At 43.6% G+C, this 24,288-nt stretch overlaps 1 protein-coding gene across 3 annotated transcripts in view; it reads right to left on the bottom strand.

Annotated features, from left to right (window-relative positions):
• Positions 1–8,656, bottom strand: part of BICD2 (BICD cargo adaptor 2) — a 162,063-nt gene extending 153,407 nt beyond the window's left edge. The window contains exon 1 of one of the 3 annotated variants that reach the window (XM_007068213.4): positions 7,903–8,656. In XM_007068213.4, the coding sequence (XP_007068275.2) occupies positions 7,903–8,142 (240 nt within the window). In that variant the 5' untranslated portion in view covers positions 8,143–8,656. The remainder of the gene's footprint in view (positions 1–7,902) is intronic. The other 2 variants (XM_007068212.4, XM_043551015.1) reach the window with 2 other exon arrangements.
• Between the last annotated feature and the right edge of the window lie 15,632 nt (positions 8,657–24,288).

Here is a 24,288-nt window from a genome sequence, read left to right as displayed (position 1 = left end):
AAACAGGTCTGGATTAGTTTTCATGTACACAAATCAATATTTTATAGCTAACTGTATTAAAATACACAATGCAAAACTTACATCAATAATCATATTGAGCCAGGGCAAGATGTGTTTCAGAGGTACATTAACACACACTTCAGCTGGGTTTCGCAGCATGAAGCCGATAGTCTGATCTTCAGATACTCAAGGCACATATTAACCAAGTACTAGCACCTGCCCGGCATTATCTTGATGCTAATATATTATGTCTGCTTAGGTTTATATTTGATTTAAACAAGAAAGCTTCTAAATATATCTGAGAGCACACTTTTGGATTACGTACCTCCACTTAGCCAGACAGTTCATAACAGAGAGAGAGAAAGAAAGAACACAAAACAAAATGCAGAAAACCCTCATAAAAGAAAGAAAAAACTCCTTGGTTATTTTCAAACAGGTCTTCAAATTAAACAACAGGGATTTATTTCTCAATTTTCCCTTGTTTCCTGCCTCCCTCTCTCCCCCTCCCTGCACAGCCAGAATATTAAAATTGAGATAGGATCTATCTAGTTCCTTGATGCCTGTGCCTGGCTACTACACACATTACTACTTCCAACAGAGATGAGCCCCTTTCACCTTATGTTTGAATTGTATAAGCTAAGCCGAAATTATTCCAGGTGCATCTGATGCACTATTGAGAAGGCAATTGCAAGTTGCTAGATAAAGGAAAAAAAGTCTTAGGGAAAATCAATGCAGGCTTTATATTATTATGACATGTATAGCATAATCTAGAAAATATCAAATAGGAAATAAAAGACAATTCCTGTTTTTCTTTCCCCCTTTGCCCTTTTTTTTTTTTTTTTTTCTTAAAACCACCTCACATATTTAGTACAGTGCAGACCAATTGTGCTGTATCTGAACATGCTTTTAGACTGCAAGGTTTTTAGGACAGCCACACCATTTCATATATATTTTTTTTACTACTGCACATCTACATTATATTATGAATTCTTTATTTCTATAATCATGCCCGTGTTTGCTGAGAGATTTAAACATGGATCTAACCCCCCTGAAATGGCCTTGCCAGCCACTCAAAAAGCAGCTTTGGACGGCATCCAGTTTCATATTTGAATTTATAGCTAGCTGTAAATCTAACAGACATCTCAAACATGGCTCAAAGTACCGTACAGAGCAGATATCAGCTTTTCAAGTCAACATTCCAAGCCACATTCTCCCACAAATCACCCAGACTGCCAATAATCAGACTCTCCAGACAGCCACTTTTGTAACCAGGGTTGATCCTGCAAACCTTCAGTTGTATGAGTAGTCCCCGCTCATGCAGGGACCCCGTGTTACTTATGCAACTAGCTTTGTTGCATACAACAGTTTGCAGGATCAAATCCCAATGTAGTAAAAAGTCTATGAAAGTGCCCTTTCATTACTTCATCTTGTGTTGCATTAAAATGTGACACAACACTTAACTGCAAGAGATCTAGTTACCTTTTTTTCCCACCCTCATGAAATCCCTGAGGAAATAAATCACATTCTGTGCTATAACTGCATAATGAAAGTCTGAAATGGATTCCACTTTACAGAATCTAGGTCTTAGGTTACCTCCACCCTCACTAATCATTACATTCATCAGTGAAGATGACCTGTACCTAATTCCCTTAGGTGACAGTAAATGCAAATGAAACAATGGATCAGTGGGAAATGCAGCACAAATTAACATAAAGACGTGTGAGATAAAGATAGATCTCGCCACACTCACAAAATTGGCATGCATGAGAGGAATTCCATGCTTCACCAAGGGCCCTCAGCTCAAAGCAGTTGCTCTACAAGGGGCAGAGAGAGCCAAGAGAAGGCTTGAGGTCCAAATGTTGGAGGTCATCCCTTGCATAATCTGGAGCACGGATCTGTGGGTGTAACCAGCACTCTGTTGTAGAGGAGCTTGGGGAATAGAACTGATGGAGAAGTAACTATGCAACTCCAGTCATATTAGCACCCTGTGACGATGGTGGTGGGGCGTGCTGGCCCACCAGTGCTACTGAAGCTCTGATGCTACAGGAGCTGCAACCGAGAAGCTTGTAGCTTGGGCAGGGCCAGTAAAGAATCCCTTCCTCCCCGAACTCCCCTGCACACAGCCAATTTACAGGGATAGTTCTGTCCTCTTAAATTATAGTCTATTGAAGGCATGGATCTTGCCTTATGTGTTTGCACAGCACCTATTACAATGGGGTCCCAGATCTCTCGGCGCGACTATAACATAATTAACACTAACGCATGGTGGAATAAATCATTGGTTTGATGCGTTTTAAAAGCAGCATGGGGCTGTGGTTAGAGCAGGAGACTAGAAGGCAGGACTCCTGAGTTTCATTCCCAGTTTGTTAAACGGCCACCCCTGACAGATCACTCCCACTCTGAGCAAACTGTCTGCCACCAAGGTCCCTGCTTTACTCTAGCACAAGCTTCAGAGCTTAATATGTGGCAGATTTTGTGTGTGAATGTTTCTTGGCTAAGTCTGGAAAAACAATGTTTTAAAATAAAAGTTACATAAACGGATAAGGGGGAAAGTCCCTTCTGAGAATGCCCAGTGTGCATCTGCTAAGGTTTAAGATGGCTAAATCAGTACTCCTTTTCTTTTTGCTAAGGTTTAGTAGATCCTAATGAAGCCCAGACTCCTTCATAATGTCATGAGGGAGCCAGAGGAACTACGTATTGTCCCTGCTTGGTCTGACTAGGGCAGTGGTTCTCAACTCTGGTCCATCACTTGTTGAGGGAAAGCCCCTGGCACGCCGGGCCAGTTTGTTTGCGGGTTTGTTTACCTGCCGCGTCCACAGGTTCAGCCGATCGCAGCTCCCACTGGCCGCGGTTCGCCACTCCAGGCCAATGGGGGCTGCAGAAAGTGGCGTGGGCTGAGGGACATGCCCGCCACCCTTCCCGCAGCCCCCATTGACCTGGAGCGGCAAACCGCAACCAGTGGGAGCCGTGATTGACTGAACCTGCGGATGTGGCAGGTAAACAAATCGGCCCGGCGTGCCAAGGGCTTTCCCTGAACAAGCGGTGGACCAGAGTTGAGAACCACTGGACTAGGGGATTCAGCAGGGTACTTGAGCTGCTCCTAGGATTGTTTACATGGAAGGGTAGGAGTACTCAATGTGGACACAAGAACAAATGGATATAAACTGGTCATTGGGAAGTTTAGACTTGAAATTAGATGAAGGTTTCTAACCATCAGAGGAGTGAAGTTTTAGAATAGCCTTCCAAGAGAAGCAGTGGGGGCAAAAGACCTATCTGGCTTTAAGATTAAACTCGATAAGTTTATGGAGGAGATGGTATGAAGGGTTAACATGATTTTGGCAATTAACTGATCTTTAAATATTCATGGTAAATAGGCCCAATGGCCTGCGATGGGATGTTAGATGGGGTAGGATCTGAGTTACTACAGAGAATTCTTTCCTGGGTATCTGGCTGGTGAATCTCGCCCATATGCTCAGGGTTTAGCTGATCACCATATTTGGGGTCAGGAAGGAATTTTCCTCCAGGGCAGATTGGAAGTGGCCCTGGAGGTTTTTTGCCTTCCTCTCTAGCATGGGGCACGGGTCACTTGCTGGAGGATTCTCTGCTCCTTGAAGTCTTTAAACCACAATTTGAGGACTTCAACAGCTCAGACATAGGTGAGAGGTTTTTCGCAGGAGTGGGTGGGTGAGATTCTGTGGCCTGAGTTGTGCAGGAGGTCAGACTAGATGATCATAATGGTCCCTTCTGACCTTAATATCTATGAATCTATGAGATAGTTACAACAGGACACACACACAGCAAAATCCTGCTGAATATCAAAGGCAGGAGAAAATCCATGGGAGTGAATAATTGCTGACCTGTGACTTTAAGTTGTCTTCATTTTTGAGGCATTCTACAACATTCAGCAATCTTCTAGCTTTAGGGGAAGAAAAAGGTTAATTTCCTATCTTTTTCCATTTTGAAGACACAGCATCCCATAGTCATAGGCAGTGTGTCCTAGTGGCTAGAGCACTGCACTGGGACTCAGGAGGCATGGGTTCTATTCCTATTTTGACCACTGGATTGCTGGGTGATTTTGGGCAATTCACTTTATTTCTCAATGCCTCAGTTTCCCCGCCCCCATCTAAAAAATAGGGATAATGATGCTTACCTCCTTTGTCAAGTGCTTTGATGTCTACTGATGAAAAGCAATACAGAAGAGCTAGGGATTATTATTATTTTTATTATTCCCTGGGGATGAGGGAGGCCACAAGGGTGAAAAAAAGGAGGAAGTGTTTGTTCCACACACTACTCCATATGGCTCCATCCTCTTCACAAGGCCTCACAGTGGCATCTTGACCTACACCTAGAATTTATGTTTTTGAGGGCTGAGCAATACTAGAAAATTTGCAGCAGTGTAAGTAAATCAGTTTAAAAGTGACTTGGTTACACCGGTACAAACCCCCGTTTGACACATAGACACATTTACATCAGTTTAAACTGCACTTCCTTAATCAGCTTATTTCTAGTTAAAATGATTCCAAATCAACCAAAATGAGGCTTTGTCTGTCTAAAAGGGAAAACTGCATCAGTTCAAATTAAATAGTTTTTCAAATTATTTAGTCAGACTGGTGCAAACCCCTACGTGAACACTTTTTTCAGTGCAAGAGTGGCTTATTTTGGTTTAGCTTTTAAACCCATTTCCAAATGACACAACCATTTAAAAAAAAAAAGATTAAACCTAAAATAAAAAAAAGTGGCCACACAGGGATTTGCGCTGGTTTAACTAAAACAGTTTAACTTCACACCTTAGGTTAAAGCTGTGTAACTTTCTTGGGTAAGCAAAGTCTAAGACAGTTTAAAACCAACACAGGGATTCTATACTGAAAGTGTTGCCAAAATAACTAAATCAGTTTTAACACACACATTTTCATAGTTTGCTACAACTCTGTGCGAGCTCTCTTATTTCGGGTTAAGTGCCCACTTTCACTTTGGCTTATTATTATTTGTATTAGCATAGCACCTAGGAGCCCTAGTCATGGACCAGGACCCACTGTGCTAGGCACTGTACAAACACAGAAAAGGCAATTTCTGCCCCAAAGACCTTACAGTCTAAGTGTCTGTCTACACTACAACTGCTATGGCAACACTGCTGCAGCACGGAAGCTACCCTGCTGTAGGCTCTACAGTGTAGATGCTTGTTGTGTTGGAAGGAGTTTTTCCAGCAATATAGGTAATGGTCAAACCACCTTTCCAAGGGGTGGTAGCTGGGTTGATGGAAGAATCCTTCCATCAACCTAGCCACATCTAAATGGGCGGGCTAGGCTGTCCTAACTACAGCGCTCAGGATGTGAAATTTTTCACAGCCCTGAGTGATGTAGCCACATTGACCTGTTTTAGGCGTAGACCAGGCCTAAGTATAAGACAAGCGATAACAAACAAATACAGACAGACTGAGAGGGGAGCACAAGGAAATAAAGACGCCTGGTCATGGGATTTTTGCCAGAGATGCTCTGCAGCATTAGAGCAGGAGTGAAGCAAGCAGATATTGAGGGTGAGCCAGGGGATTGGAAGGACAGACCTTGCAATGGGAAAGGGGGCAAAAGAGTCAAGGGTGGACAAGACTGAGATATGGAGAGAATCGGCAACCATATTGTTGGGAGAAAGCTTAAGCTGGGGTTTGTTTTAAACACACTCTGACCTGCACTGAAACAAAGGGCACGTCTACACTACAGTGAAAAACCCACAGCTGGCCCATGCCAGCTAACTCTGGCTCATGGGGCTTGGGCTGCCCGGTGGTTTCACTGCTGTGTAGACTTCCAGGCTGGGGCTGGGCTCTACGTCCCTGCGAGGTGGGAGGGTCCTACAGCCTGGACTCCAGCCAGGGCCCAGAGGTCTACACTGCAGTGAATCAGCCCCACAGCCTGAGACCAAGTCAGAAGGCTCAGGTGTCTAGCTGCAATGTAGGTATACCCAAAAGGTGTGAATTAACACCAGTCTGGTTATTGTGGATGCAGTTTTTGTGTAGACAAGCCCTCAGTTACATCAGTGTAAGTTTTCTAAAGCCTGATCTACATTTCAAATTTAGATCAACATAACTACATTGTTGTTTCAGCACTGCAGGCTGAAGATTGAAAGACTGCCAGGGCCTTTGTCTGGGGGGGGGTGGGGGAGGGGGGAGAATATACTCTGCTGCCCTCACCCCTGGTTGAGTGGTAGGGGAGAAGTAGTAAATCCTCAATGTAATTACCCTATAATCCCAATGTAAAGTGAAGCTATCCTGCCAATCTACTATTGCAGAAAATGATCTCCACCCGAACAATTAGCAGGGAAAGGTGGGGTGAGGAAGGGGATCTCCCCTTCCCCAGCCCATTCACTTGTGAGGTGAGGGTCTTCAAAGCTTAGGGGCCTGCATTTGGTACTAAGAGTTTGACAAGCCAGCAATAACAAGGCTGACACTCCGCTGCTTTACACTTTGACACTTTGACGCTCGCTCAGAAGGCCAATTATTTGATTTCTGTACTTTGCTTCCAGGAAGCTCCATGTCACGTCAAAGTTCTGACATGGATGGCCGACATAGTGTGTCAAATGGCTCGGTAGTACATGGATCTTTGGCACCGGGTATGGCATTTCTACACATATTGTGCAGCCATTCATTCATTTGCTGGTCTTTACAGAGTATTTATTATAAGGCTAATTTACTAGAGAACCATCAGCTCTGTATAGAAAGGATCCTGTGAATGCTCTGTAGCCAGTATTTAAATATCAGCAATTCAGCCTTTTATAAGCAGGCCTACTCCTAATAAATACTATCTACCAACAATTTTTCCATTTTAAAATAGCAATAACCTTTGTACTTAGGTGGAGAAACCTACTTAATATTAAGGAACTCGTAGTTCACCACCACATATATCCCTTTTATAAGCAACCAGATTAAATAATGTAATTCAAAATCTGTGTCTATTTGGAGGGACAGGAAAGGCGAGAGAGATAAAAAAAACTTGATCCCAATATCAAACTGCAGCCTTAAAATTCAGGGAACTGGGTTTTATATTAGAAATGCTATCTGGCCAGCCCTGAACTGTGTACCATTATACAGCAAACAACAGAATTATGGTCTAAGGCTTCCATTATTCCCTTCCGCCTGCAATGACCACCACAGACAGCCTGGCACTTGATCTCCAGGGTATTAATCGCAAGGATCCTCTTTCCTGTGCACCTCGCCCAGCTGAGAGAAGACACAGCAGATGTCATTGGAAGGGCACAGGGTCTTAGAGGAATTGCTGAGCTGCCCCTTTAAAGGGCTGCACAGCATGACGCCAGCAACGATGAGCATGAGGATGCCGGATCTTGCCGTGACACTGCACTGCATTAGAGACGATGGTGATGATGATGCTCTTCATTTGAGCTGGAAGAAGCCAAGATGCAGCCAGCATCAGCTGCTTTCCAGTGAGGCTGAAGCCAGACTTCCCGGGGAGGGTGAACTACATCGCTACTGCCCCGCACAGACACAGACCAGACAGAGACATGCCTGCCCAGAACATCCATCGGTAGCAATGCATCCTCCGCGCTCCCGGGCCACCTCCCCACTGCAGAGGTCAGGGTGCTCTGCAGCAATGAATCAGTCCTTGCTGCAGCCCCAGGATATATGACCGGCCTCCCCTTACACATGGGCCAAATTCCTCCCAGGAGTAACTCCAGCCTTTGCAGCGGAGTTACCCCAGAGATTAGCGTGGCCCCCCGAAGTTTCAGGGGGCCTTGCCCAAGGTCAGACAGCGGCTGAGGCACCCCGCGTCTCCAGACCCCCCTTCACGGGCCGCAGCCCCTCGCCCGCGCTCCCTGCCTTGCCCTCTCCCCCTCCAACAGACGGGCACAGGGCAGTCAGTCCCGGCGGGCCCCCCTCGCCCCGGGCCGCCGGCTCACCTCCTTCAGCTGCTCCATCTCCGTGCGGATGGTCTCGTACTCCGCCTCCAGCTCCTCGTACTGCTGCTTGAGCTGCTGCTTCTCCTCCAGCACGGCCAGCCCGTACTCCGCCGCCTGGATCTTCTCCCGGGTGGTCTCGCCCAGCTCCTGGGAGAGCCGCTTGAGCTCGCTCCGCAGCCACTCGGGCTCCGACTCCATCACCAGCTTGGCGTAGTCCTCCTCCTCCATGGCCAGAGCCATCGCGGCCGGCCGGGAGCGGCGCCGCCCGTCCCCGTCCGGCGGGGCAACACAGCGAGGGGGGCTGCGGGGCGAGCCGGGCAGCGGGACGGACGCAGCGCCCTTAACACCCCCGCAGCCGCTGGGCTGCCATGGGCCGCCCTCGGCGAGCACAACTTGGCCCCGCTGCTGCTGCTGCTGCGCTGCCCGCTCCCCCGGCTGCCATGAAACGGGCAGGGCGCTCGGTTCGCTCTGGCCCCTGGCTGCACCCCCGCCCCAGCCGGCCCCTTACACCATGACTCCTGCCGCCTCCTGCTGCGGGCTGCGGCTGCGAAACTCGCTGGGCAGGCAGAGCGCAGTGAAATCATTCAAAAGGAACGGCCAGCCAGCTGCCCGCCGGGCCTTGTGGGACGTGTAGTCCCGCCTCCCGACCAGCTCCAGCACACGCGGGCTTCCGAGGACTACGAGTCCCACAATGCACAGGGAGGGCAGCCCAGCTGGAAGGCAGCCCCAGCCCTCTTGGAGGAATTCTTGCTTCAGGGAAGAAGCTGGCAGCGGGCTGAGTTATTATCATCGTCGGCGTCCGGGCAACTTTCCCTTGTAACAGTGACGCCTACAGGCCGCGTCCAAGCTGGGTGGCTACATTATTGCGGGCGGGGAGTCGGAGTTGTGACAGTTTCTGGGATATGTGGCTTTCAGAGGCTGTATTCATTGCAAACAGGGGGTCACTAAGTAAAACCAGTGGAAGCTGGGCACCTAAATACCTTTGGGAATCTGACTCATTGTCTGTGATGGAAGTGAACTTAATATAGCAGGCAGCCTTCTGGCTTTTAAACAACACAGGACAACGTTTCCCCCCCAAAGTTGTTATCATCAGCATCGTTGTCAACCCCCTCTGTCTTCTTTGTTGTAGTTCTATAATTATTTATTTATTCACTGATGCACTATTGTTGTGCATGGTACCTTACAAACAAAAATATTTTGTTTGTTTTGATTTCCTCAGCTGAAAGATTACATAAATCTTTGCAGAACCAGGGATATGGATTTAGGCATGTGCTTCATTTTATGCACATGAATGGTACACATCATGTAAAGTTAATTATGTGTGCTCACATGTGTAAAGTTAATTATGTGTGCATAGGCCTTCTCAGCATCAGGGCCTTCTTACATGATCCTGTAAACCCTTGCTCACATGCATAGCTGCAGTGAAATCAAAGCTAATGCTTGCCTGAGTGAATACTCAGCACATAAGAAAGGGTTTAAATACCCAACCAGGGAGATTGCAGATTATGTATTCCTTACGCCACCCATTCCTAAACCGAATTTCACACCCCGTGATAATCTGTACCTTATTCCCTGATAACCAGAAACTTATATGCTTAAACTCTGTACCGTTTTCTTTTTACTTCAACATCATCTTAATACAATTATTAAACCTGGCTAGAAGCTAAGATGTAACAAAGAGTGAGGGCCACAGAGAATGGGAGGGGAGGAAAGGGAAGGGAGAACAAAGGTTGCAACAATAGGAGCATGTGTTTACTTCTGCATGTTATGCATGCTTCTTGAGGGTGCTGCTTTTGTTAGTTGTCTTCATTGTTCAAAAACTAAAATTGATATATAGCATTCTGGTAGAATTAACCAATTAAATTAAATAGTTACAGCTATTGTACTGTAAAGCTGTACCATTGCTCTAGCTTTCACTCAAGGGGGTACATTTAATGCTGCTATAGATTCCTCCCTACATTTCTAACTGAAGTACAATGGTTGCTAAATAATGCAGTTATTTGAAATTAAAAAAACACCTTAAGTTATTGATTATGATTTGTATTGGGGGTGCTTGTTTATGAGCTTGTTTATGGTGGTTATTATATTATTGCTCCGATGTTGACAAGACGAGACCCGGGGTCCTCTGCAAGACACCTCACATTTATAGCAGCTTCCCTCTCGTGCAAATGCAAAATCTGTGTCTGTGTCAGCTGGTCATCTGTGACGCTTCCTTCTGGGTGTTGTCTTAATGCTGCCACATTTATTTTCAAAAAGTGTGTTTTCAAAAGAGGGCTCTCGCTTCTAACTCCCAAGGCCGTCAACATGTCTGATCTTCTTTAATGAGCCCACTTGACAAGTTTTATTGTTCTTGGGTCCAGCTTCCATCCCCTCTCCAACTGGAGGTGCTTGCCTTCCATGCCTTACTCATTCAACAGGGCAATTGATTAAAAGAGGGGAGATCTTGTTCTACTTCTAGTGAAAAGACATTTTTCTTCTACCTTAACTATCCTTAGGGGCTATAAAATTATACCAAGGCTCAGTACAAAGTTTCTAGACAAGGATTTGATACAAAGTTCCTATATCAAAGGACTTGATATAAAGTTATATGAAAATAGAGGTTATATATGAAAAGACTTAATACAAGGTTATATGAAGAGGCATAATACAAAGTCATATGAAAATGATACACAGTTATGCGAAGATGCTTAATGCAGAGATTTATCTACAGCACTACAGGAATGGGGGTGAGGGTTGGGGAGCTGTATAAGTATCTAAGGTAGATAGATTTTGCAACTGTCTTGGTTGGCTTGTGTAGCTCTCTACACAATAATACATGAGCATCCTCCAACCTATCCCCATCCCACTTGAAAAAGATGCAGCTCTTTTGATGAGGAAATGTAATCAGCTATTGTTGCCAGTTATCCTTTAATAAAAGAATGATGGTTACCAAAGAAGAGTAAACAGGACACAGTGAATGACGTAATTACTTCTCCACCACGGATAGAATTAATTTATAAGCCATGACGTAGGGCTAAGTACCCTGGGTCAAATTCTGCTCTGAGGCCTGGTCTCAACCTACAACTTAGGTCGACCTAGCTACGTTGCTCAGGCTGTGAAAAATTTCACATCCTGTGTAACCTAGATAGGCAACCTAACCCGCATTGTAGATGCCACTAGGTCAGCAGAAGAATTCTTCCATCAATCTACCTACCACCTCGCAAGGGGGTGGATTTACTACAGTGATGGAAAAACCCCTTCCGTCATGATAGTAGGTGTCTACAGTATGGGGCTACAGCAGCACAGCTGCAACGCCCATTGTAAATCCTGAGTAACTCCACTGAAGTCCGTGAATTTACTCCAGATTTACACCAGTGGAACTGAGAGCACTATTTGGCCCTCTGCATGTCCAACTTGCCCAACTTGTTCAAAGCTTGTTTTTCTTTTATTGCAGCAGGCACAGCTCAGAATTTCACCTAATGTCAAAAATAATTGGTATTGAATTGGTGGGCAAGTGCCAAACACAATAAAAAACAATTACCTGTCCGAGCAGACATGAGGATTAGAACATAGTATATAACACGGGCTGTGCCTATAGCTCCAGGGCTTTTTCACGCTGCTTTAATCTTCCACCTACCTATGTTCATCCAGATCCACCTTGGTACACATAAAAACATTCCCCTTTAATAAAGTGTTTTAATGTCTGAGTTTAACCTCATAGTCATGAAGCCACCCAGCTAATATTTTATTTTGAGGAACTTGTGCCAACTCAAACCTCACATGGTTCATCTAGAGAGGCTGCATTTGACATGTGAATATTGAGGTAATGCCCTAATTCTCTTCCCTGTAACAAACTTGCCTTGAGCTGAAAAACAAAAGTTTGATGTAAACAGTCCGCTGCAGCTAACAAAAATTCCTTCTCTTTTCAGTTTCAAAATGCGTTGGAGTCCTGTGTTAATAGCAAACCTGTATGTATGGGGCCTGATTCCAAAAACCTCACACACCCCTGACAGCTAACACCCAGCTTTTATACACTCTCAATTATTTCTTCTCTAAATTCACATCCATTCCATAACCCCTACACTCATTTAAATCCCCAATGCACTATATGCAACCAAACTGGCTGGGCCTGCTTCTGATCTCACACCAGTGTTATAAGATGATGTAACTAACTCCTTTAACTTCAATAGATGCACTCCAGATTTACACCACAGTGAGATCAGAATTTGGCCCACTGAACATGAAAGTCCTGGGAGCACTGCCACACTTGACTTGCAACTGTTTTCATACCCTGCTACCGTTGTTGTTCTGCCAGTTTCCATTCCCTCCCAAACTATACAAGCTGGCAAGGTCAGAAGCAGCCGCTCTTGTCTACAACTGGCAAGTAGCTCTGCTTCCCAGCTGCCCAACAAGGAGAATCAAGGAGGAAAATGGCCAGGGTGGTGAGACTGCACACAATGCACTCAGGAGCAATTTTCTTCCCTGTATTCAGGGACAAAGACAACTGGGGGCTTAACGGGAGCTTTATCCCCCTCTCCCCCCTCAAAAAAATTTAAGGATTGTATTAATAAATACAGGAAATGCTGAGTTTGAAAGAGAAACTTGCTTATCTCACTTGATTAAAAGTAGACAAATTTAGTCATGGTACAAAACTATTCATTAAAACTATATTCAACAGCTATTATTCTATTATTTCTGTAATTGTAGTCCCCTCCTTCACCCTCACTTCCCCATAAAGAAAGTTGTCTGTGCCCCTGGTACTTTCCAACTTTCATGGGAGATCTGGGATCTGGACTGGACCTTAAGGAAATGAACCACATTGGTGGCCCTAGTCCAGGGTTCCTCAAACTTCATTGCACCATGACCCCTTCTGACAACAAAAATTACTACATGACCCTGGGAAGAGGGATGGAAGCCCAAACCCCACCATCCCAGGCTGGAGAGCCAAAGCCCAAGCCCTGCCAGCCTGGGGGGCCCCGAAGCTTGAGGGTTTCAGCCCTGGGTAGTGGGACTCAGATTTTGGATTCAGCCCCGAGCCTCAGCAAGTCTAACGCCAGCCGTGGTGATCCCATTAAAACGGGGTTGCAACCCACTCTGGGGTCCCAACCCACAGTTTGAGAACTGCTGCCCTAGTCTTACACTTCAAAGGGAGTTCATTAAAATTTCATTAAAAATTGGGAACATCATTTTGATGAGAAAGGGAGACACAGGGCCTGGTTCTCCACTCTGTTTTTTGTACCATCAGTGAAGTCAGTGGAGTAAACTGGTCAAAACTTTATGAATTTTGAAATCTTGAAAGCCAAAATTATATGGGGAATTTTTTGAAATATTTTGTTGACCCCTCCGCCCCCTTTTTCTTGACCAGTTATATTGCCAACCCTAAGCATTCAAAAACCATGAGTCAGATGCAAAACAAAATCAGGAGGCTGACTTTAAAACCATGAGATTTTGGAGAAATAATAAATTTGGGATGCTTTGTCATTTGTCTTGGTTTCTGAGCTTTTAAGGTGTACTTGGATCATCTTTTCAGGTTTTCTTTTCAACCACAAGGACTAGGGACTTAGTTTCTCTTTTTAAATGGAAGCTGAGATTTTTACATAATCACTTGCCTATCTGAGGTGGGGTTTTAAGAAAACACAAGATGCATGGTAAAATCATGAGAGATGGCAACACAGCTTAACAAAGTGGGCTAATTGTTCTCTCATAGACCAGATTTGAGTCATTAACCATTTATGTTCTGGATGGCTCATAAAACAACTGGAGTCTCATTACCAGATCCCATTCTGCAATGTTTTGCGAAATAGTCTTGTTGAAAATGTGAAGGAAAATGTTCAGAAGCAATTGTTAACATGGGAACCGCTATTTCAGAGGCATCTGTGGGCATTTTTGGAAAAGAGCAGATTGCCAAAGATAGAGCTCGCCTGATGCTTTGAGATGATGGAGTTAGCATAATAAAAGCTTGTGATGGCTGCAATGTGTACGTGCTGGCATGTGTCCACAACCTGCACATCTGCTTCAAGAAGTTTCTGTGGGGAACTTGATCATAGTTAGCCAGAAGGTGACTGGTCATTTCAATCACCTCTCTTCTGCTGTCTCCAACCATACAAACCCCCGACTGATACCAGCTGATTCAAGGTTCATGGCTAAGTGTAACTCCATTTATAATACAACATGCTTAAGCTGGAAAAACAAGACATTCTCACTCCCTATTGTTCAGAAGATTTCAATTTTAACCCACTTGCTATATCCCAGTGGAATCTCCCAGACACTGTAATGTGAGGCCTCAAACCATTCAAGGAGCTAACAACAAAAGTCAACTCCAACCAAGCCTGAATTTCCACGGTGTTTCCTGCTGTGTGAACATGGACAGCCCAAAAAGTGAAGTATCAGATGAAGACATCAGAGCCATAAATGCTAAGAATTTCATACCTCATTTGCATCAAAATAGGGCAAGGATATACAGTTGCCTGTTTAAGATGTACCTGTATAGAGTTCAGATATTATAAATGATGACACAAAAAACATCCATCTTGAAACTGGGTCCCCAAAACAGGCATATATATATATATATATACAGATTTACAGGAGTTTTACTTCTTGCCGTGTGTGTTGTGTGTGTGTATCTATCTATATCTATACACACGGCAAGAAGTAAAACTCCTGTAAATCTGTATTCTGGCAGACAGCCAGACCTCTATTCACAGACCCTTTGGGCAAATTATTCCTGGAAGGGAATTAATGATCTGTGAACAGGTGGGTGCAAGATCATTGCAAGATCAGGGCTATGGCTACAGCTATAAAAAAGCAGCTCATACTACCTGACCCCCCAAATGCCCTCTGCATCACTGTCATCTGTCATGGCGGGCCCGGGGAATGGGCTCATTATGAAGATTTAAAGGAAGGACTATAGGTGAGGCCAATTTCCACCCCAGGTTCCTGCTGCTAGCAGAGATTTTTTTCTAGTAGATGTCTGTGTGCAAGGCCTGTCAGAATTTGGCCCACTGTATTTGGGTTTGTAAGTGTCATGCATGTCTATGTTACATTTCTCTGATCCTAGCTTTCTACTTTACTGTTTTTTAATAGAAAAATAAAACGGAAGGGCTGAAAATACATTCCAAACATTTTGCTACAGATTCACAGATCAAGCTGGACACTACATGCATGACCGATCTGTGTTGATGACTGGTCCTTAAACAAAAAAACAGGAAAGTAATAGGTGCTTTGAAGTGCAGTGACAGAGTACTCTGTATATGCATCTTCTACTACTATACATAGGAAAGTTTGGTGAGTTTACGTCTTTACTGGCTGAAATCTGCCCGTAGCAGAGTTTGCATCATATTCATTTATATAGGAAAAATAGCTTTTTGTCAAAAAATTAAATTCTTAAAGTGTCCATAAGCAGGTGAAGAATGTGACTTAACTCCTAAGACTAGTGAGGAAGTTTTGGCTGATCTTTGGGAGCATATATGGAACAGGGGGTTACCTATTGAGTGGCTATCCAGCCTAATAATTGCTTGGCTTATCGCCAGAGGCAGAGAAGTAGGAATGAATGAAGGGCCCAATAACAGTATGTCTGACACGCCATCTGCCAGGCATATCAGGCAGCAGATGCTTGGCATGGTTACTCAGTAAAAAACACACTCCCTGTTCTGCCAGCATGGAATGAGTGTGGAGGGCAATGTTCCCTCTCATTTTTGACAGGCCGTGTGCTCAAAAAATTTCTTCTGTGCAAATTTTTGTGCTTCTGTGCAAATTTTTGTGCATGCGGTGTTTCGCCATATGCGTGGGGTTTAGGATCTGTGTGCGCGTGCACATGCGCACAGCTTAGAGGGAACAGTGGTGGAGGGAGTAGGCATTTTTATTAAATATTTCCTCATTTTAATTTGTTGTCTTTGTATTAAAAACAGCCTCTCACATAAAGCCAGCTAATGCTGCTAATGACTACTTTTAGTCATTTATTCTTCCTCAGCCTTGACTATATGAGAGAGTTGCACTGGGTTTAACTAAAGTTGTGTCTTTGAAACTGATTTAGTTAAATTAGTGCCAAAGCTGTGTGGAAACTCTTAGTTTGGTTTAAATCAGGCTTATTGCAGTTTAGCTTTAGTCAATTAGCTAAACCAAAGTAAGTGTCTCTTAAAGAGAAATATTTCAGAGTAGCAGACGTGTTAGTCTGTATCTGCAAAAAGAACAGGAGTACTTGTGGCACATATGCATATATGTTCCATTCTATGCATCCGATGAAGTGGGTTTTAGCCCACGAAAGCTTATGCGCTAATAAATTTGTTAGTCTCTAAGGTACGCAAGTACTCCTGTTCTTTTTTAAAGTGAAATGAGCGTCCACACAAAAGTTTGCACTACTTTAACAAAATGGGTTTAAAAAACAATTTAAGGCAAACTGGCGCAACGTTTAAATGCAGTGCTCTCCCACATGCTGTACCTGAGCTCGCCAGTATCCTTGCCAAGTTGTGAGCTGAGATCCTGGTGCAGCTTCTTCAATTCTACTGCTGTAGTGAGTCTAAGGCTTTGTCTACACTGCCAATTGAATGAAAAAACTTTTGTCATTCACAGGTGCTTAAAAGAGCTCCTCCTCCCCGCAAAGACAAAAGTTTTGTGGGGCAAGTGGCAGTATAAACGGCTCCTTGTCGGCAGGAGCGCTCTCCTGTTGACAATGTGAACCTTGCTCATAGGAGACAGAAGTATTTTGTTGACAAAAGTGCTGACAAACAGCGTTTACACTGCCCGACCATCGCTAAAAGCTGTATAGTGTACACAAAGCCTAAATGTAACCTTACTGAACCCACTAGCCAGTTAGAAGTCATACAGTGGGTAGGGCCCTGAATTTAGATTTTATGGGATTCCTTTTCCTTTCCATACCCCTCACACACACCCATCTTTTTAGGTGGGGCAGAGCAGTTCCTTTTCCCAATTGTTTTAACTATTGTGAAGTAACCAATATCTGGTGTTAGGTGCTATAAAAACTGGTACATAAAAAGATTTCAGGTTGCGAGGTATGGCTTTGCTTTCTATATTTATCTATGGCTAATCAAGAATTTGTAAGTAAATACACACACAAACACATCTCAAATTTGCATAATTATTTAAGCTAATATAAATATCATCAACCTATGTATCTTCCCTCCTCCAGTCCAACTTTTTCACAGGAATTTAGCCTTTAGGACACAATGACTATTGCAAGTTTTTGCCTTGCCTTTTCCCCCCACTCGGTAAAAAGTGTCTCATCTGCAAAACATCATTTTTATGGGAGCAGGTAGCAAACTATACAGAACTACATGGAATGTAGCATATACATAAATAGGGCTTGATTCTTCTCTTACAGTGGTGTAATTAAGATCAAAGATTTCTGGCCCCATTAAAGATACTTTGCACCACGTCCGCAGTGCAAAGCAGCTTTAACTCAGTTAAAGAGACACTGGAGGATTACCTCCTACATTATCTTCCTTCCAGCAATTGCTATGGGGCAAGGCTGGGGGCTGTTTCTACACCCTGGTGGTCCCTGCCTGCCAGAACAGCCTTTTGGGACTGTAGGTAACTGTAAAGTAAAATAGGCCTAAAGTTTTAGGCACTTTGCACTGGGGACCGGATCTGTCCCCAGCTAGACACAGGATTACGATGGCATAAAAGGTAGCTTTAAGCCACCTTTGTCACACCCCTCCAACTTGACTGAACATAGCTGGGACACAGCCCAGAATCTGGCCCATTCCAAGTGAATTAATGTCACTCAGTGGATGAGAACACAACCTTCAGCCAGGTAGGCACTAAAAGGTGATATCAGCATTGCTATGTGTGTCAGGGGTCTGAAAACACCACACCCCTGACCGATGTGGCTATTCTGACATAACCCCCAGGGTGGACACAGTTAGGCTGACAGAAGAAAGCTCTCCTGACACAGCTAACTTTGTCTGTGGACGTGGAGTTCCTACATACCAACAAAAAGTTGGGTCAGGCGGCATCTATGCTACAGGGCTCTGCTGGCAGCCTGGCATAATTATACCAGCATAGCTAGTATGTCTCTGGCTCATAAACTCCAAAGTCCAATACATTGTTAGGCAGTTTGATGAGGTGTGAAATGGCTGCGCTCCCTTCTCTATGGTTTTTGTTGCACCCTAACAACATTTCCCTTTGGCAGCTTTCTTGATCAGATTAAGGAAGAATTAGTGGAATTAATTAAAAGGCTATTCCACTAACCACCACACAGCAGGTCTGATTTCATTTTTATTCCCCTCAAACTATGTCAAAGAAAAATAGAAGGAACCTTAGTTACAACAGCCTCAGGTTGACGAAAAGGAAAATGGAAAGGATAGTGCAGCAGCGTGGGCTGCAAATGAAGCAACCTGATTATTTCAGATCATTATGGGAAGAGAAAAGGAAGTGAACAATGGTGTTTTAGACCTCAAGTGCTTCTTCTGGAGTGATCTGTAATAAAGAAAGATACAAGTTTTTTTTTCTATATGTTATTCTTCAGTAAAGATGTACTGGGTTGGCTGGAATTGAAATGCACATGGACCAAGGTACCTATACTTGAACTGCTTAAATATCAAACTCACTGCTAGCAGAAATATAAAAGCAAATAGAGCCCATTAAAGTTGATGAGAGTCTTTCCATTTACTTTAGTGGGCTTTGGACCAGGCTCATAGTCTTTTATGGCACACATTACATCCAACCACATATTTCAGGAATGTATGGATTTTTACGTCATATACCATACCCCTATGTAATAAATAATAATTTGCACTTGTACAGCACCTTTGATCATAGGATTTCAAAGTGCCTTACTGAAGTAGGGATTTATCAACTCAGTTTTTACAGGTGAGGAAACTGAGGCACAGAAATAACCTCTCAACTATCATGCCTGAAAATCAGTGTCATAATCTGCAGTAGAATGCATAACCAAGATTTTCAAATATGGTTGCCTAAAGTTAGGCTTCTGAATCCATGTCTAGGCTCCTAAATAAGTGGCCAGGTTTTTAAAAGTGTGTGAATCCAAAGTCAGTGGGAGCTGCTGGGTGCTTAGTACTTATGAAAATCTGGCCACTTATGGAGGAGCCCAAACATCGATCTAGGATCCTAACTTCAGGCTCCCTTTTTAAAAAAAAAAAATCTGGGCCCATGTTTTATGAAGTCTGTTTCTCTGCTCCAGCTCCCAGGTAGTGCTGCCTCCATATATCTGATTAAAAACATCTGACATGCAAAAAACCCAAAGCTGTGTAACCAAAAAAGGACAGGGGTATGGGGAGAGAAATCAGGTATATAAAAAGAGCTACATTAGAAAAGGATTCACCATTTAAATGCTTGTGTTGCAAAGGTCACAATTAGGGGTAATTGGATCCCCCATGGCTGCGTTTAGAAAGCCTAGGAAGTGGGGCAACAAGTTAATTGTATCTGGTTAAACCTGGCCATTTAAACAGCTAACACTTGTCTAATGGGGCATTTGGGCAGCTATCACAGTTTTATGTGTCTGAATTATTATCCAACCTGGCTTCTATATATTTGGCTCAGATTATACCATGGGACCAATTTTGATCTCACTTAGGGTATGCCTTCAATGCAACAGCAAAGTGTGTTTTTTGGATTAGCTAATTTGGGTTAAAATAGCAGTAAAGACATTGGCAACTAGGATTTTAGCTCAGGTTAGTAGCTTGAGTTAATGTCTATGGGGGGACCCTGGGATTGAACTCAAGCTACTAACCAGAGTTAAAAGTCAAGTTGCTGTGTGACCACTGCAGTTTCAAGCTGAGTTAGCTACCCCACTTTAAGAACATACTTTGTTTTTACAGTGAAGACACACACTTACACTGGTTGTTTGCTAGTTTAACACTATTGTCTTCACTTGTGTAAATCAGGAGTAACTCCAGTGTACATGCAATGAGAACCAGGCCCAATGTTTCTGTATTTGTTCCCTTTAAATAAGTAGTGAGAATTAATCTATATTCATAATGATGAAGAAAATAAAGAGAAACCATATTAAAAACATAACCTTAAAAAGACAAACATACAGAATGAAATCCTGGTCCCAGCAAAGTCAATGGGAGTTTTACCATTGACATCAATGGGGCCAGGATGTCACGCCCCAGACTTTGAAATCTGACATGTGCACACTTTTGAAGTCAATGGAAAGACTCCTACAGACATCAGCGGGCTTTGGACGAAGCCCATAATGTACTGCACCTCAAAGTCATTGGTGGAAACACAGTTTAAAAGCTCCAAATTTCAAAACAAAAACTATCTACCAGAAGGCTCCTCTTTTATCTCCTAAAATGCAACAGAATTACAAGTCAAAATTTAATTAAAAATGACATGAGGGTCTACAGCTTTCATACAGTGTATTCCTTACCTCAAATCTTAAATTTATGTACGTGCAAACTTTAGTTTAAATCAGATTTATTCTACTGTGTTTTGCTACTTCATTCAAAAGAGTTTAAATGCAAAATATCTGGGAGATGATAAAGATAATTATACAGGGATTCACCTGACACTGAGAAAATAAAAGATGAATAAATTCTAAGACAATGAAATTCTACCCCTTAGGATTTATCTAATGGGCATACTAGACCAAAATCCTCCCTGGGGTAACTGCAGTGACTTCAATGGAGTTGCATCAGAGAGGAATTTGGTTAGAAGTCATGGGGGTTTCATTTAACAGTCTATGTGGTGTAAGAAATCTACAGCTAAAGGTCACAGGCTCTCAGACTGATCACTGAAATATTTCAAGAGAGGAGGTGCCCATTTTTAGTTGCAAGTTGCACATTCCTCCTGGCAGCTGATTTAGGCTCTTCATATGCTGCCTGGCTGTCAATGGGACATAAAAGATGCACCTGTCGACAGTCCATCTGTTATATTTGGAGGGTTTCATTTCTAGTGAAAGGTGTATTTCCAGGACTGCTGTCTTGGAAAAGAATGGGAAAGTGGGAGAAGGGAAGAAGGAAGGACTGGGAAGAAAAAAGGAAAGTAGAGGGAAGGAAAAGTAAGAGCAGGAGAGTCTAGGTCCAGGCTTTCTCAGCCCGTGGGTTGCCAGAATGTTTCAAAGGGTCACGTGGCAGCTCCTGCGGGTCGTGTCCACAGGGCTGGGTGGGCTCTCCCTGCTCTAGGCATTATGACCTCTGGGGTCAGAGTGCTGCTCAGGTTTGGCTCAGTTGTCCCTTCACCCTCAGTCATGATGAGGACCCATGTGCTGGTCACAGTGCCACTCACACAAATTTGACCCGGCCATGAGTGACGATGAGACTTTGGAGGTCGCACCACCTGGAGTGGGGAGGCAACCCAGCCAGCCTCACAGGATCAGAGCTACAGGAGTTGCTACTGTGGGGTGAGTGCAGGGCAGTCTCTGCTACCCCTGCCCCGGGCCTCCCACCCCTTCCGGGGGCAGGACCTAATATCCCCCTAGTCTATTTACCATGTCGGGACAGATCATCAACATTTACAAATGGGTCCTGAGCCCAGAAAGGTTGAGAAACACTGGTTGAGTCCTTCATTTATATCCAAATCTGTTGTCTTCTTTTTTCTTTACTCCCATCTTTTAAATCATATTCTCTTCCAATTCTCCCTTCCCATTCCTTTCTTTTCTGTCCTCATCCTCTCTCTTCTCCTTTTCCTGTGACTCCCATCGCTTTATAATTTCAGAATTAATGACGTCCATTGACTTCACTGGCAGCAGGATCAAGTCCCTGCAGTGCAAATGGCTCTGTCCGTAGCTGAAAGCATGTCTACCCTGCTTCTGGGAGTGCGCCACCCAAATTGGGTCAACAGACTCGTACTCGCGCTCTAAAAATAGCTGTGTAGATGGTGCTTTGTTATTGTGGCTTTGGTTGGAGCTTGGTGTCTCAAGTCCACCACCCTGCCCCTTTCCAGGCACCTGAGCCACGATGTCTACACAATTCTGGACCCAGGCTGCAAGGTGTGGTCCCAGATGCAGGTTAGACATGCTCTAATAGGCTAATCTCCCTGGCACATGATCACTGAGGTGTTTTTTTGTCTTTGTCCTTGTTAATGTTGGGTTTCTCCTTCCCATCTTAAGTGAACTTTAATATTTACTTTAATTATAGTTCAAGTTAGGATGCAGTTTATCCTGTACAGTAGAACCTCAGAGTTTCGAACACCAGCGTTACGACTGACTGGTCAACCACGCATCTCATTTGGAACTGGAAGTACGCAATCAGTCAGCAGCAGAGACACACACACACAAAAAGCAAATACAGTACAATACTGTGCTAAACTACTAAAAATATAAAGGGAAAACAGAATTTTTCTTATGCATAGTAAAGTGTCAGAGCTCTATTAAGTCAGTGTTCAGTTGTAAACTTTTGAAAGAACAACCATAATGTTTTGTTCAGAGTTGAGAACATTTCAGAGTTACAAGCAACCTCCATTCCTGAGGTGTTTGTATCGCTGAGGTTCTGCTGTAGTTTATCCAGAAATTAGTTGTCAGGTACAAAAAGGCAGTAGAGCTATTACTTGAGGCAAACAATACAAAAGATTATTGTGGTCAGTCTCACAATAGCTGTGTTTTTTCTTACTCTGTCCTATGTCCTGAAACCATGCCAGTTAGTGAGCCTTAATAAAAGTTCCCAGACAAACGCAGACCTTTTTTCCCCGTCATCCTGGCTCTGTCACTGACTTTGGCAAGTCCCTTAACTTATACAGGCCTTATCCTCCCCAGCTGCATGGTGAGGGATAATAAGCTCACCCATCATTGTAGATGGAAAATGCTAATCGTTTTTAACTGTATCATAGGAAGTGAAGATGACTCAGATGCCACAAGGAATGACTTGTGCACAAATGACTGTGCTGCATCAGGTGTTTTGCATGTGTGCGCTATCATTTGGTTTGCCCAGGATTGCTGGTCACAGCTTGGGGGGTGGGTGTTTTAGTATCTGTGTCACTTCCTGTTGGGGAGAGCACATGTAGATCATATCTGTGTTCTTTGTAAGTGAAGATCCTCATTGTGGTGCTGACAAGTGCTATAAAAAAAATAAAAAAGTAAATTAACAAAAAGGGAATTAAAAAAGTTACGTGGCAGGAGAGTTCAGCTTCATTTGGAACATCAGATGCAGGTCACTGCTGGAGGTGGGATCCTGTTCTTCATGTTGGCCTGTTCTGCTATGAAAAGTCATATGTATGTGCTCAAAAGGCTAACAAACAGTGAGAGGACACTGGACACAGCTTCTCAGTTCAGTACAGCAATCTTTAATACCTTGAGGCACTCTAACTTTACTGGATAAACTCTTAGACAGTCAGAGGAGCCCCTCCAAAGGGGATTCAGGACAAATCAATGTTCAGAAGGGCTTTGCACATCCCAGGAAGGTTGAGGGGCAACAGGAGAGGTCACTGTAGGCTCATCTACACGAGAAAATGCATCAGTATAATTTATGGTGTGAATTTAAACTGATCTCGTTAAACTGGTGCAAAAGGCTGGTGGACACTGGTATATCTGAATTTATTCTGTGGTTTTTTGCCAGCATAGCTATGCCATTTTGGGATGTGGTTGTTTTCGTACTCCTAACCAATATAGCTATGCAGGCAAAAAATTTAAGTTTAGGCCAGACCTTATTACAAAATCAGAATATCCTCACACCCTTTTGCACTAGTTTAACGATGTCAATCAAGAAGCTGATTTAAGTTTTATATCCATGCAACTTTCTCACGTAGACAATCGTTGTGAGTGACTGTTTCAGTATTATTGTAATCAGCTTCAGTTCAGCTTCTCAGTGAGTCTTTCTGCATATACCTCTCAAGCCCCCCTTCTGTTCATGGTGCAACACTGGCAAGTCATAATCTGGGCCTGGAAACAGCATAAAAGCAGCAGTTCATCTCCACTAGATCGTCACTGAGCCAAGTCATGGACCTTTTTTCCTCCACTTCAGAGGATATACCATAGGGGGTGCTTAGTTGGCCTACAATTGCTTGTTGCATTATCTGCAGTATAATAAAAGCTTGTCTAGCCAATTAGTCAACTTTGGCCTTAAAAAAAGGAATAGAAAGTTTTAAAATCTTATTTAATAGCCGTATAAAATGATAGGGTCTTGGAAATATGTTCAGTGTCAACTGAAAAGAGAATGGAACACCATTAGAGCTGTATTCCCAGCACTGTGTGGAAAAATGTTTTCAATACAAGGAGCACTGCTTAGGCGTGCAATTTACCAAGCAATTAGACTAAAATGTGAATGTCTTATAAGAGAAAATTGCCAATCTATGCAAAGAAAGGATGCAGTATTTAAAGCTTCAGTAGAGTGGAAGGTATAGAAATATTACAAGTGTACTCATTGTTCAACCTGAGCATAATGTATATCGTTAGTGGTGTTGAAATAAAATAGCCACAGGGTAAGAGGCATATGAAAGTGGAGTGAGACTTTTCCCGTCTTTCAGTGGCAGGACATATAACGGGCTGTCAAA

The sequence above is a fragment of the Chelonia mydas genome, chromosome 7, assembly GCF_015237465.2.
Source record: "Chelonia mydas isolate rCheMyd1 chromosome 7, rCheMyd1.pri.v2, whole genome shotgun sequence".
NCBI classification, from domain to species: domain Eukaryota; kingdom Metazoa; phylum Chordata; order Testudines; family Cheloniidae; genus Chelonia; species Chelonia mydas.
Note: the sequence above shows the minus strand (reverse complement) of the source record. Positions and strands in the feature narration are given on the sequence as shown.